A 13,378-nucleotide genomic window follows, 5' to 3' on the forward strand; every position below is an offset into this window, starting at 1 on the left:
AGTTCTGGGGTCTCACTAGTAGGTCTGTTTGGTGGTGGGTCTCTGCACTGGCTTGGTGTTAAGCAACTGGTTGTTGAGAGCTTTTAGTGAATTAAACCTGTATGTCGTTTCAGGAAAAATCACTAGGAAAAGCTAGACCAGGTCAGAGAAAATGTCCTTCCTGCAAAACCCCCCTCAGAGATTCATGGCAGAAGGCAATGTGCAGAAATTGTATCAGAGAATTGGTGGAAGAGGAAACATCTCAACAATATAAGGATTTGTTTTCTTCGGTTAAAGAGCTGACAAACTCTTTGAGTTCAGTCAAGTCCATCCTGATACAAAACCCTCCCGCACAGACCGAGCCTCAGAACTTACCGCCCAGCCCCAGGGCGTCGTCATCCAGACAGGTGGAAACTGAAGAGTCTGGAGACGAAGGGGGTAGTACTCTCATCTCCTTCAGGGATTCTGAGGAGGAGGAGGAAGAGGAAGAAGATAGCAGGGGCTCCAAATTCAAGCTATCACTAGAGGAAGTAGATGATATTTTAAAAGCAATCTACACTACTCTAGAAATTCAGGAAGAAAGAGTACAACTGTCAGTTCATGACAAAATGTACCAGGGGTTGGACGAAACAAAACGGCGAGTTTTTCCTGTCCACAGGGTCCTCTCAGACTCAGTGAGAAAGGAGTGGAAGGACCCAGAAAAAGCCCCTTTCTTCTCTAAAGCTCTCAAAAGAAGGTTTCCCTTCGAAGATAAGGACTCAGAGGTTTGGAACAAGAAACCCAGAGTCGATGCAGCTTTCTCGCAGGTATCCAGACGAACGGATCTAGCCTTTGAAGATATGGGGATCCTTAAAGACCCAATGGACAAAAAAAGCTGACTCCATCCTTAAAAAAGCTTGGGATGCTGCGTCAGTCAGTCTAAAACCAGCAATGGCAGCTACGGTGGTGGCCAGGAATCTGGAATGTTGGGTAGAGAAGCTGAAGAGCCATATTGAGGCGGGGACACCCCGCAAGGATCTCTTAGAGTCCTTTCCACTGATCCTGAATGCAGTCAAATACATGGCGGATGCATCAGCAGAATCAGTTAAACTGGCCGCTAGGTCTTCGGCTCTTGTAAATTCAGCCAGGAGAGCAGTTTGGCTGAAAACATGGTCTGGGGACACTGCCTCTAAGGTCAAGCTGTGTGGTCTTCCCTTTTCGGGTGACTTGCTCTTTGGTCCTGATTTAGAGTCTGTGCTGGATAGAACAGCCGATAAAAAGAAGGCTTTTCCAGTTAAGAAAAAGCAGATGGCTAAAAAGAATTTTCGTGCTTTTCAGCAGTCCCATAAAAAAGACCAGGAGCACAAGAGCAGATGGGGTTCACAGAAGGGCAAAGGCAGGGGTGGAGTCCTCTTTAGATCTCCCCCAGAGCAGTCCCCTAAGAACAAGTGACAATATCTCCCCAGTGGGGGGGAGACTGTCAGCTTTTCGCGAACAATGGGACAGGCTGTCTCCAAATCTGTTCGTGAAGAGCGTTGTCGATCAGGGGTACAGGTTGGAGTTTTCAGAACTACCCCCGAGCAGGTTTTATGTGACAACATTGCCAAGGGATCAGGAGAAGGCCTCTGCAATGAAGCTGTTGTTACAGGAGCTGATACAGCAAGAGGTTCTGATTCAAGTCCCAGTAAGCCAGCAGGGCGGGGGTTTTTATTCACATATTTTTCTGGTGAAAAAACCCTCAGGGAAGTACCGTCTAATCCTGAATCTGAAATTCCTGAACAGGTTCATTCGGTACAAACATTTCAGGATGGATACAATTTTCTCCATCACAAAGCTGTTGACCCCAGAATGCTTCATGGCATCCCTGGACCTAAGGGATGCCTACCTTCATATACCAATTCATCAGGCATCGCAGCAGTTCCTGCGCCTGGCATTGAAGGTAGGGAGTTCGGTATGGCACCTCCAATTCAGGGCTCTGCCGTTCGGACTCTCGTCCTCTCCCAGGGTCTTTACGAAGATTATGGCAGAGGCTTTGGAACCCCTGAAATTGAAGGGGATTCCAGTCGTTCCTTATCTGGACGACCTTTTGTTTTTTGCAGACTCCAGGGAGCAGGTCCTAGTCAATCTCCAGAGGGCCCAGTCTCACCTCGAGGGCCTGGGATGGCTTCTAAACCTAGAGAAGTCAATCCTGACCCCCTCACAGGAAATGAAATTTCTGGGGTATACATTAAATTCGATTCTCCAGAAAGTTTTCCTGCCGTTGGAAAAACAGGAAAAGTTACAGCTAGCTGTACAGCGGATACAGAGCAACCAGACAGTCTCAGTCAGGATGGCTATGGCAGTTCTGGGCCTGCTTACGGCAGCAATCCCGGCTGTTCAGTGGGCCAGGTTCCATTCCAGACCCCTTCAGAGGGAGGTTCTGTCAAGCTGGTCCCATCAGGATCCTTTGGAAAAACAGCTAAAAATTTCGTCAAAGACGAAAAGGGCTCTTTGGTGGTGGAGAGACCAGGCAAACCTCTCAAGGGGCCTGGTGTGGACCTTTCCTGTGGACAAGCGCCTTACTACAGACGCAAGTGCCTGGGGCTGGGGAGCCCATCTGGATGGTCAGACATCTCAGGGGGTCTGGTCCAAACAGGAAGCTCAAAGATCATCCAACTGGAGGGAGTTGAAGGCGATCTTTCTGGGTTTAGTGGCATTTCAGCAGAGTTTGAGAGGCCACCATGTTCAGGTGTTGTCAGACAACACAACAGCGGTTACCTACATTATGAAGGAATGGAGTCTGAATCAGGAAGTGTTCCTGATGATCTCCGAGGCCTGGGGGGTTCCTCAGGTAGACCTTTTTGCCAGCCAGCAGAACTCAAAGGTGGACAGATTCTTTTCTCTTCACCGAGGAGATGCAGCAATAGGGTTGGATGCATTCGCTCACCCCTGGCATTACCAGCTGTGCTATGCCTTTCCCCCCTTTCCTCTAATTCCACTAGTACTGAGGAAATTCAGGGAAGAAAGGACAGACTTAATACTAGTCACTCCTTTTTGGCCAAAAAGACCCTGGTTCGCGGGTCTTCGAAACCTAGCCTCGAAGCCCCCATGGAGGTTACCACTCAGAAAAGATCTGTTATCCCAGGGGACAGTAAGTCATCCAGAAGTGGAACTCCTGCAGCTAACCGCCTGGTTTCTGAGGAGGACCTGTTAAAGGCTAAAGGTCTCTCAGATAAAGTAGTAAAGACCCTGCTGTCCAGTAGGAAGGCAGTTACACAGGCAATTTACATGAAGGTCTGGAAAAAGTTCAACTCCTGGTGCAGTTCTAGAGAACTCCAAGGTCAAGAGCACGGTGTCAGTCTTGGAGTTTCTCCATGAAGGAATGGAGAAGGGTCTCGCAGCCAGTACCCTGAAGACTCAGGTGGCTGCCTTATCAGTTTTCTTTGAAAAGACTTTATCTAAAGAAACTTTAATTTCTAGTTTTTTTAGGGCTCTTGCTCGAAATAGACCAGTAGCCCTTAAAGACTTTCCCAGTTGGGATTTGTCTACAGTTTTACAGGGTCTCTCGGGAGCACCGTTTGAACCCTTACAGGAAGCTTCTTTGCAGAAGGTGGTTTTAAAAACAATCTTTTTGGTGGCCATCACCTCGGCCAGGAGAGTCAGCGAGCTCCAAGCTCTAGCTATTACAGAACCCTTCCTTAGAATTTATCAGGACAGGGTGGTACTGAGGACGGATCCAGCATTCCTACCGAAAGTATCCTCAACTTTCCATCGATCACAGGAAATAGTGTTACCTACATTCTCTGCAAGCCCAGCAAATGCAGGAGAGGAAGTTTTTCACACATTGGATGTGAGAAGATGTCTTTTACAGTTTCTGAAAGTTACTAAAGAATTTAGAAAATCAAACGCCCTCTTTGTGATATTTTCTGGATCACGCAAGGGGGAGAAAGCTTCTAAAAGTACGCTGGGTAGGTGGCTTAAGTTGGCTATAACAGAAGCCTATAAAGCAAAAGGAGAAATACCTCCCTCAGGTATTGCTGCCCACTCTACTAGATCCACGGCAGTTTCCTGGGCTGAAAGGGCCGGTGCCACGCCTGAACAAATCTGCAAGGCTGCCACTTGGTCCAGTTATTCGACATTTCTCCGGCATTACCGGTTAGATCTACTGTCTGCAGCAGATCAGGCCTTCGGCAGGAAGGTACTGCAGGCAGTAGTCCCGCCCTAGGGTAAGTTTCTCGGTTATCCTCTCCGGGGTTGTCCTGAAAGGCGATTTGAGAAAGACTCAGTTAGACTTACCGGTGACGGTATTTCTAAGAGCCTTTCAGGACAACCGTTACTTCCCTCCCTAGGTTATGCTTAGTAAATGTATTAAGTTCTACCATGGTGTTGTGCTTTCTGTGCTTTGTTTTCCAGCGTCGGAAGGCCACAATAACTGAAGCCATGGAGGAGGAGGAGGTGTTTTTAAAGTGGGCATGTGTTTCCTGATTGCAAGGTGGAGCTACTCTCTCCGGGGTTGTCCTGAAAGGCTCTTAGAAATACCGTCACCGGTAAGTCTAACTGAGTCTTTTTAACAACCTAACTGTGTAACTGAAGCCCACCTCAATTTAAACTCTTAAACTGCTGAGGGGCACAAAGGAAGCAGTGGAAGGGGCAACAAGGAGCCCAAGCTACTTTAACTAGTTCACAACTGCCGGCTGTCAAATGACAGCCAGGCGGTGCACCTATTGTGGCGGGAGGGCGTCGTATGACGTCCTCCCGTTTAAACAGGAAATGCGTGCGATCGTGCGCGTGCATCCCTGTTTCTTCGGTGGCGGCGTGTCACAGAGACACCGTTCGCCACCGAAGGGGGTGAACAGCCATTGGAACAGCGCATGTTCTGCCTAGTCCTCTCCTGACGGTGGCGTGGTAACCCTAAGGTCAAGAATTAAAGGAGCTGTGCCCATCAATAAAAAGGATTTTTGTAGTCACTGTAAAAAATCCTTTTTTTTATATATTTATTTATTTTTTTGTGAACTTTAAGCTATCCCTTCCACCTTCCTCTAACATATATTCTAATGGGCCTTTTTTTTTTCCTTGCCTGGTAAAGCAATATATACTCGCCTAAGTCCCCTGCCAAGTCCACCATTGCCACGTTTATAAGTGCGGGGAAACGCCAGTCCAGCTCTGCAAATCCATCAGTAACCACTAATCCCCATATAGTGCCCTCCCCTGATGTCAGTTCCTCTCTGCGTCCTGAGAGGACCCTACTGCAGAACAATCTATAGGAATTGTCTAGGTCACGCAAGCCGTAAACATAGGCACCGGAAGGTAAAGAAAAGTGTGAAGACTGTCATGTGACTTTGGGTAAATATTTTTTATTTTTTTTCCTTCGCCAGTGATTAGTTAGAAGTGAGATTAAAAGGAGATTATCTTTATCCTGAGTAGGGGCTTTAGGGGTAAACTGGAAAAAAAATGAGGTAGAGCTTTTATTTTATTTAGAAACAAACTTTGTGTTTTGTGCAAAACTATACAGGGTATTCGTGCATTGCAAGTCCTATCAAGGAGCCATAACCCAATAAAGAAAAACAAATGTATTCATACTTAAAAAAAATAAAAATAAAATAAACCCACAAGAAGTAACAATACTGGTGTTCCATTTACAGTATAAACCAAATGATGTATATAATTCACGCATGCCACATAGGGCCAGGTGCATTCAGCTAGTAATGTATATTGCAGATTCAGGAGACACAGGTTGACTAGGACTGGAGCCCATCTGTCCCACATTTTATTGCATTTGCCCGGACACCCTCTATTGATGTACATTATCTTTTTGTATGTTAGGGTATTATTAATTTCAGCAATCCAGGCAGCCATTGTAGAAGCTGCAGCCTGGATCCAATTCCGGGCTATAATCTTTTTAGCTACAAACTAGGTTTCATGTAGGAATCGAAGAGTGTGTTTGTATCAGTGTCAGGAAAGATTCCCAACAGGCATTGCTTCGAGGGACACTGGTGAACCCATGTGATCATGTAGGAACTGGACAATCGGTGACCATTATCCTCAAATACGGGGGCAATGCCAGATGAGATGGCCAAAGGTACCAACTGATATCAAGCATCTGAGGAACATAGTTGAGCTATGCAAAGGACCGAATTTGGCTAAGCGGTGTGGAGTTGAGTATGCCCTATGTGTTATGTAGACTTGTGTAAGCCTATCTGACAGTTTGGGGGAGATGCGTGCAGGTCTCTAGAGACTTGCCCCAGTCGTCGTCCTCCAACTCCCCAGCATCGTCAACCCATTTGGTCTTAGCATTGTAAGCAAGTTTAGTGGCCGCTGGAGTAATGCGCATGTTATAAAAAATGGATATGAGTTAATGTGGCCATCTGAGCACGGGGCTTTAGCCTTTGCAAATTGAGCTAGGGGGAGGGTACTGTCCTCTGCTGAAATCGGGGCCTCCAACAAATCAACCTGTTCGCTAGATAGTTTGGGGAGATCCAGTGTGTCAAGAAGGGTTGGAGATCCTGAGGAGGATGGTGCACTTTGGATGTGTAGACTTCCCGAAAGAAATCCACAAATTCCCTGGCAATGGTCGCAGGGTCTGTGATGTCCCCTATCATGGCTGAATGCAAAGTAATTACCACTGGGGGTCTGGAGTCCAGATGCGCCAGATAGGCCAGTAATTTACCTGGGTGCTCTCCTTGCTCAAAGATCTTTTGTTTGCTAAAAAAACAGCTTGTGTTTTTAGCCTGTTCCTGGCACAGCTGATCTGCAGGTTTAATTGTGCCAGGGGGTCAGATGATAGTGAGGAGACGTAACGGCCCTCAGACATTGTCAACTGAGTCATGGCATGTACATAATCTGCTTTAGAAATGGATTAAGTAAATAGTCTGGCATGTTTCTTAAAGGTTTCCCAGATCACTAAGGTAGAGGTTGTATCTGCATTGTTGAAGAAAATTGTCCATTCCAAAGCCAACCTGTCGCTATCAGGGAGAATTGTTAGCCAGAATACATTCCATCTCAAATTCAAGCATGGTGGAGCAGTATATGAGGAGAGTTCAATCCAAAATGGGGGAGTGGTCTGATAATAATCGGGGGCCAGATTTCGCAGCCTAGGGATTTAGTCACGAGACAGCCATATATAGTCTATACGAGACATTGACGAGTGTGAACCAGAAAAGCAGCAGTAAGCCTGGCGGGTGGGGTGCAAGTATTGCCAGGTATCCACCAAATTAAAACTAGACATTAGGCTGTTAAACCTGGTGTCACGGTTTGGCATGGGGAGATTGCTACCCAGGCCCGGATTGGCCATAGGGTAAACCGGGCACTTGCCCGGTGGACCGGGGCCGTCAGGCTGCAAGTCCTTGCGGGGCTTGAGCTTGCGCCGTTCATCCAGCCTCTCCTCAACCGCCCGGCTGCTTAGCCATCAGCGCCGGGGGGAGGAGCTAGATGAGACTGCTTCGGCCGCCTGTATAAGTCAGCCGTCGGTGCCGGGGGGAGGAGCCAGAGCCGGTGAAGACACCTTGGAGCTGGTGAAAATGTGAGTTCAGCCCCCTCCCCTGTAAACTGCATAGAAGGAGGGCTGGGGGCGGTTGCATATAGAAGAATTATTCTCTCCATCTTCCTCCTGCAGTAGCGGAATGCCTGCGAGAGGGAGAGGAGAAGCAGGAGGAGGATGGAGAGAATTATTCTTTTATATGCCGGCGCCCCCACCGCTCCTCCTATCCTGCTTCTCTCTGCTGCTCCCCCCCTGGGCTCCCCACCCCCCCCATACTCTTCCCCCATGCTCTCCACCCCCCCATACTCTTCCCCCATGCTCTCTGCCACCCCCCCCATGCTCTTCCACCATTCTCCCCCCCCCCCCCCATGCTCTCCGCCATTCTCCCCCCCCCCATGCTCTCCGCCATTCTCCCCCCCCCATGCTCTCCGCCATTCTCCCCCCCCCCATGCTCTCCGCCATTCTCCCCCCCCCCATGCTCTCCGCCATTCTCCCCCCCCCATGCTCTCCGCCATTCTCCCCCCCCCCCCCCATGCTCTCCGCCATTCTCCCCCCCCCCCCATGCTCTCCGCCATTCTCCCCCCCCCCCCCATGCTCTCCGCCATTCTCCCCCCCCCCATGCTCTCCGCCATTCTCCCCCCCCCATGCTCTCCGCCATTCTCCCCCCCCCATGCTCTCCGCCAATTCTCTCCCCCCCCATGCTCTCCGCCAATTCTCCCCCCCCCCCATGCTCTCCGCCAATTCTCCCCCCCCCCCCATGCTCTCCGCCAATTCTCCCCCCCCCCCCCCCATGCTCTCCGCCATTCTCCCCCCCCCCATGCTCTCCGCCATTCTCCCCCCCCCATGCTCTCCGCCATTCTCCCCCCCCCCCCATGCTCTCCGCCATTCTCCCCCCCCCCATGCTCTCCGCCATTCCCCCCCCCCATGCTCTCCGCCATTCTCCCCCCCCCCATGCTCTCCGCCATTCTCCCCCCCCCATGCTCTCCGCCAATTCTCTCCCCCCCATGCTCTCCGCCAATTCTCCCCCCCCCCCATGCTCTCCGCCAATTCTCCCCCCCCCCCCCATGCTCTCCGCCAATTCTCCCCCCCCCCCCATGCTCTCCGCCAATTCTCCTCCCCCCATGCTCTCCGCCATTTCTCCCCCTCCCCATGCTCTCCGCCATTTCTCCCCCCCCCCATGCTCTCCGCCATTCTCCCCCCCCCCATGCTCTCCGCCATTCTCCCCCCCCCCATGCTCTCCGCCATTCTCCCCCCCCATGCTCTCCGCCATTCTCCCCCCCCCATGCTCTCCGCCAATTCTCTCCCCCCCCATGCTCTCCGCCAATTCTCCCCCCCCCCCATGCTCTCCGCCAATTCTCCCCCCCCCCCATGCTCTCCGCCAATTCTCCCCCCCCCCCCCCATGCTCTCCGCCAATTCTCCCCCCCCCCATGCTCTCCGCCATTCTCCCCCCCCCCATGCTCTCCGCCATTCTCCCCCCCCCATGCTCTCCGCCATTCTCCCCCCCCCCCCCCATGCTCTCCGCCATTCTCCCCCCCCCCATGCTCTCCGCCATTCCCCCCCCCCATGCTCTCCGCCATTCTCCCCCCCCCCATGCTCTCCGCCATTCTCCCCCCCCCCATGCTCTCCGCCATTCTCCCCCCCCCATGCTCTCCGCCAATTCTCTCCCCCCCATGCTCTCCGCCAATTCTCCCCCCCCCCCATGCTCTCCGCCAATTCTCCCCCCCCCCCCCCATGCTCTCCGCCAATTCTCCCCCCCCCCCCCCATGCTCTCCGCCAATTCTCCCCCCCCCCCCCCATGCTCTCCGCCATTTCTCCCCCTCCCCATGCTCTCCGCCATTTCTCCCCCTCCCCATGCTCTCCGCCATTTCTCCCCCTCCCCATGCTCTCCGCCATTTCTCCCCCCCCCCCATGCTCTCCGCCATTTCTCCCCCCCCCCCATGCTCTCCGCCATTTCTCCCCCCCCCCCCATGCTCTCCGCCATTTCTCCCCCCCCCCCCATGCTCTCCGCCATTTCTCCCCCCCCCATGCTCTCCGCCATTTCTCCCCCCCCCCATGCTCTCCGCCATTTCTCCCCCTCCCCATGCTCTCCGCCATTTCTCCCCCCCCCCATGCTCTCTGCCATTCTCCCCCCCCCCCCTGCTCTCTGCCATTTCCCCCCCCCCCCCCATGCTCTCTGCCATTTCCCCCCCCCCCATGCTCTCTGCCATTTCCCCCCCCCCCCCCATGCTCTCTGCCATTTCCCCCCCCCCCCCATGCTCTCTGCCATTTCCCCCCCCCCCCCCATGCTCTCTGCCATTTCCCCCCCCCCCCCCATGCTCTCTGCCATTTCTCCCCCCCCCATGCTCTCTGCCATTTCTCCCCCCCCCATGCTCTCCGCCATTTCTCCCCCTCCCCATGCTCTCCGCCATTTCTCCCCCTCCCCATGCTCTCCGCCATTTCTCCCCCTCCCCATGCTCTCCGCCATTTCTCCCCCCCCCCCCCATGCTCTCCGCCATTTCTCCCCCCCCCCCCCATGCTCTCCGCCATTTCTCCCCCCCCCCCATGCTCTCCGCCATTTCTCCCCCCCCCATGCTCTCCGCCATTTCTCCCCCCCCCCATGCTCTCCGCCATTTCTCCCCCTCCCCATGCTCTCCGCCATTTCTCCCCCCCCCCATGCTCTCTGCCATTCTCCCCCCCCCCCCCCCTGCTCTCTGCCATTTCCCCCCCATGCTCTCTGCCATTTCCCCCCCCCCCATGCTCTCTGCCATTTCCCCCCCCCCCCCCCCATGCTCTCTGCCATTTCCCCCCCCCCCCCCCATGCTCTCTGCCATTTCCCCCCCCCCCCCCCCCCATGCTCTCCGCCATTTCCCCCCCCCCCCCCCATGCTCTCCTCCATTCTCCCCCCCCCCCCCCTCCCCCCATGCTCTCTGCCATCCCTGTCCTTTTTATCCTAGCGCTTTTTTTATTCATTTTTATACTCTGCTTGTGGTTTACACTTCTTCTTTTTTTTTTTTTTTTTCCCAACCTATTCCCAGTACAGGCAGTCCCTAGGTCACAAACTAGATGAGTCCCATAGGTTTGTTCTTAAGTTGAATTTGTATGTTTGACAAGGGTTTTGTTTTTTTGCAACACTGGCCAAAAAAAATAATTGTTTTTTAGATAGCATAGGGAATGGTTAACACCCCTGTAACTTTGTTGGCTGTATGTGCTCCTGTTCATAAGATTTCACCTCACTTTCTGTCCATGTGACAATTGAATTTAGAAAATTTTGGGTTGTTGTGGAAACCAGGATTGGCGATTAAAGCTTCAGTAGGGACACCTTTTTCCCATTATAACTGTTACACAAGTGATTTTACTTCCTAGGGGTAGATTTCCTCTCACTATCTGTTGTCTCCCTCCATTTGTAAGTATTGTATGTAAGTAGGATGTTTAACGCGGACTGCCTGTAGGTGTAAGAAATCGAGAGTGGAGAGAAGTATCAGGATGGTACATCTCCAGTAGGGTTGTTCCGATACCGATACTAGTATCGGTATCAGTACTGATACCGAGCATTTGAGCGATGCCTTAGCCAATACCTGTGATGGGAGACACAGGAAGTCAGCAGGCAGAGGGGAGAGCGGAGCGTGAGTCCTCAAGCATAGAGTGCAGGGCTCTGAGACTGGAGCTGTCACATTTGGTAATGGAAGCAACGCTCCGTGTTGCTGATGTAACAACATATTCGGCGACCCATCGCAGTTTTCTCCGGAAGTGACGTTCCGTCACCACCATCTTGCTACACCTCACACTTGTCTACACTAAGAAGGGGAAAAGCGGACATGTTGCACCCACCGGAGTTTTGCATTTTACATGTATTTATAATTGTAAAGTGAGTTTATATAGTGAAAAACAGTACTTAGAACGTTAACTAGTTAGATGTTGAATTTTAAAAGCAGCGGCATCCCTGATCACAGGTTTACTAATCTGCCAAAAGTTTGCTGCTTTTAAAATTCAGCATCTAACCAGTCACACAGAGTTCTAAGTACTGTATTTCACTATATAAATGCACTTTACTGTTATAAATATGTGTAAAATTCAAAACTCCAGTGGGTGTAACATGTCCGCTTTCCCCCTTCTTAGTGTATCCTTAATGTGGATGAGTGTGGGGTGTAGCAAGATGGCGTCAACAGAACGTCCCTTCCATAGCAAACTGCGATGGGTCGCCGAATATGCCGTTACACCGTTGCTTGCTTGAAAATCTAGCCAGTGCAGCTGCCACCTATTAGTGCGTGCCACCTATCAATGCGTGTATCGGCGAGTACTTGAAAAAAAGTATCGGTACTTGTACTCTGTCTTAAAGTGGTATCAGGACAACCCTAATCTCCAGCACACAAAAGTTGCATCATCAGTTGCTGCCCAGTGACCAAAGGGAAAAGATGCTGGGCCGGAAAAAGCAGCACAGAAGTTGACAGCAAAGGATTGATAGGAAATGTGGAGCTGTCAGCGCTGGAGGAGGGTAAACCAAGTAGTAAGTCCGCCATAAAATGCTAGTATTGTATATCTGTAAATGGAATGTAACGTAAAAATTGATGGCGCTATACAAGTACCTGAAATATAGAAAGTAGTTTTTGTAGATATTCACTGTCTGTAACCGTTTGTGCATGGTTTTGTTTGTATAACAAACTGTCTGACATTCTGCTTGGGTTTTACAATTTTTCCTCTTTTGTCTTTTGTGTTTTGTCACAGTCAAAGTTGCAAAATGCACAGCACTCTGAAAACAAGGTAAGTCGATTGTTTGCAAATCCTGTGCTTTTTATCCTTTTTATCCCTGTCTAGATTTTTTTTTTTTTTTTTTTTTTTAAATCTTAGGGAGCTTTCGCTTCACTTCCTGTCCCAACTATAACTTGAAGTAAGAGGAGTCCCTTGGTTGTCACAAGGGCCATTCGTATCCCCTTTTGTTCCTGTGACAGCCCAACATTTTGGAATTACTTTCACTTTCAGTGTTTTAATGATAAACGGGAGAAACCAAGAGGGTGACATTCCCTAGCACAAACACAGGTGACCATGAAAAATTGACAAGTGTTCTAATCCCTCCCTACTTTGTCTAAAATGTAAAAAAAAAAAAAGTCTATATAACCACTTCAGCCCCAGAAGGACTTGCTTCCATAATGACCAGGCCATTTTTTGCAATACAACATTTGGTTACTTCAATTGACAATTGCGCGGTTGTGCGATGCTGTACCCAAATTAAATTGATGTCCTTTTTTTTTTTTTTTTTTTTTTTTTTTTCTTTCTGCTATAATACATATCCAAAAAAAAATTCTTCATCAATTTAGGCCAATATGTATTCTTCTACATATTATTGGTAAAAAAAAACCCCCAATAAGCGTACATTGATTTGCGCAAAAGTTATAGCGTCTACAAACTATGGGATAGGTTTATAGGTGGTGACGATCAGCAATTTTTAGCAGGACTGACACTGTGGCAGACAAATCTGACACCCAGTGACACTATACAGGGATCAATGCTAAAAAAAAAATACACTGTTTAGTGTATAAATGACACTGGCAGGTAAGGGGGTTAACACCGGGTGCGATCAAAGGGTTAAATGTGTTCCCTGTTTCTGCTTTCTTACTGTGTGGGGGAAGTGCTGAGAGGAACAACACCGAGATCGCTGTTCCTAATCACTAGGAACAGCAGATATTCATGTTCTTCCTTTATCAGAATGGGGATCTGCCTTGTTTACATAGGCAGATCCCCATTCTGCCTCTGGAGTGATTGTGGCTAGCCGGCGGACATCCGGTCTGCTGGACATGCGCATCGGCTCCTCCTCCATGAAGTGGGCGCACGCTCGCCCACACTATCTATTGCAGGAAACAACGTATAGGTACAGCTGCAGTATATATGCGGCTGGCGGTCTTTAACCACTTAAGGACCGCCGCATGGCAATGTACGGCAGTACAATGGCACCGACAGGCACAAGCACGTACATGCTTGCCTTCCAGCGG

At 50.4% G+C, this 13,378-nt stretch overlaps 1 protein-coding gene across 1 annotated transcript in view; it reads left to right on the forward strand.

Moving 5' to 3' along the window:
• TMEM87B (transmembrane protein 87B) overlaps positions 1-13,378 on the forward strand; it is a 94,180-nt gene that overhangs the window by 41,269 nt on the left and 39,533 nt on the right. The window contains exon 5 of the mRNA XM_077486117.1: positions 12,117-12,152. Within this exon, the coding sequence (XP_077342243.1) occupies positions 12,117-12,152 (36 nt within the window). The remainder of the gene's footprint in view (positions 1-12,116; positions 12,153-13,378) is intronic.

Source organism: Lithobates pipiens, unplaced genomic scaffold, assembly GCF_037356315.1.
Source record: "Lithobates pipiens isolate NorthernLeopardFrog02 unplaced genomic scaffold, aLitPip1_a1.2 Scaffold_18, whole genome shotgun sequence".
Lineage (NCBI taxonomy): Eukaryota > Metazoa > Chordata > Amphibia > Anura > Ranidae > Lithobates > Lithobates pipiens.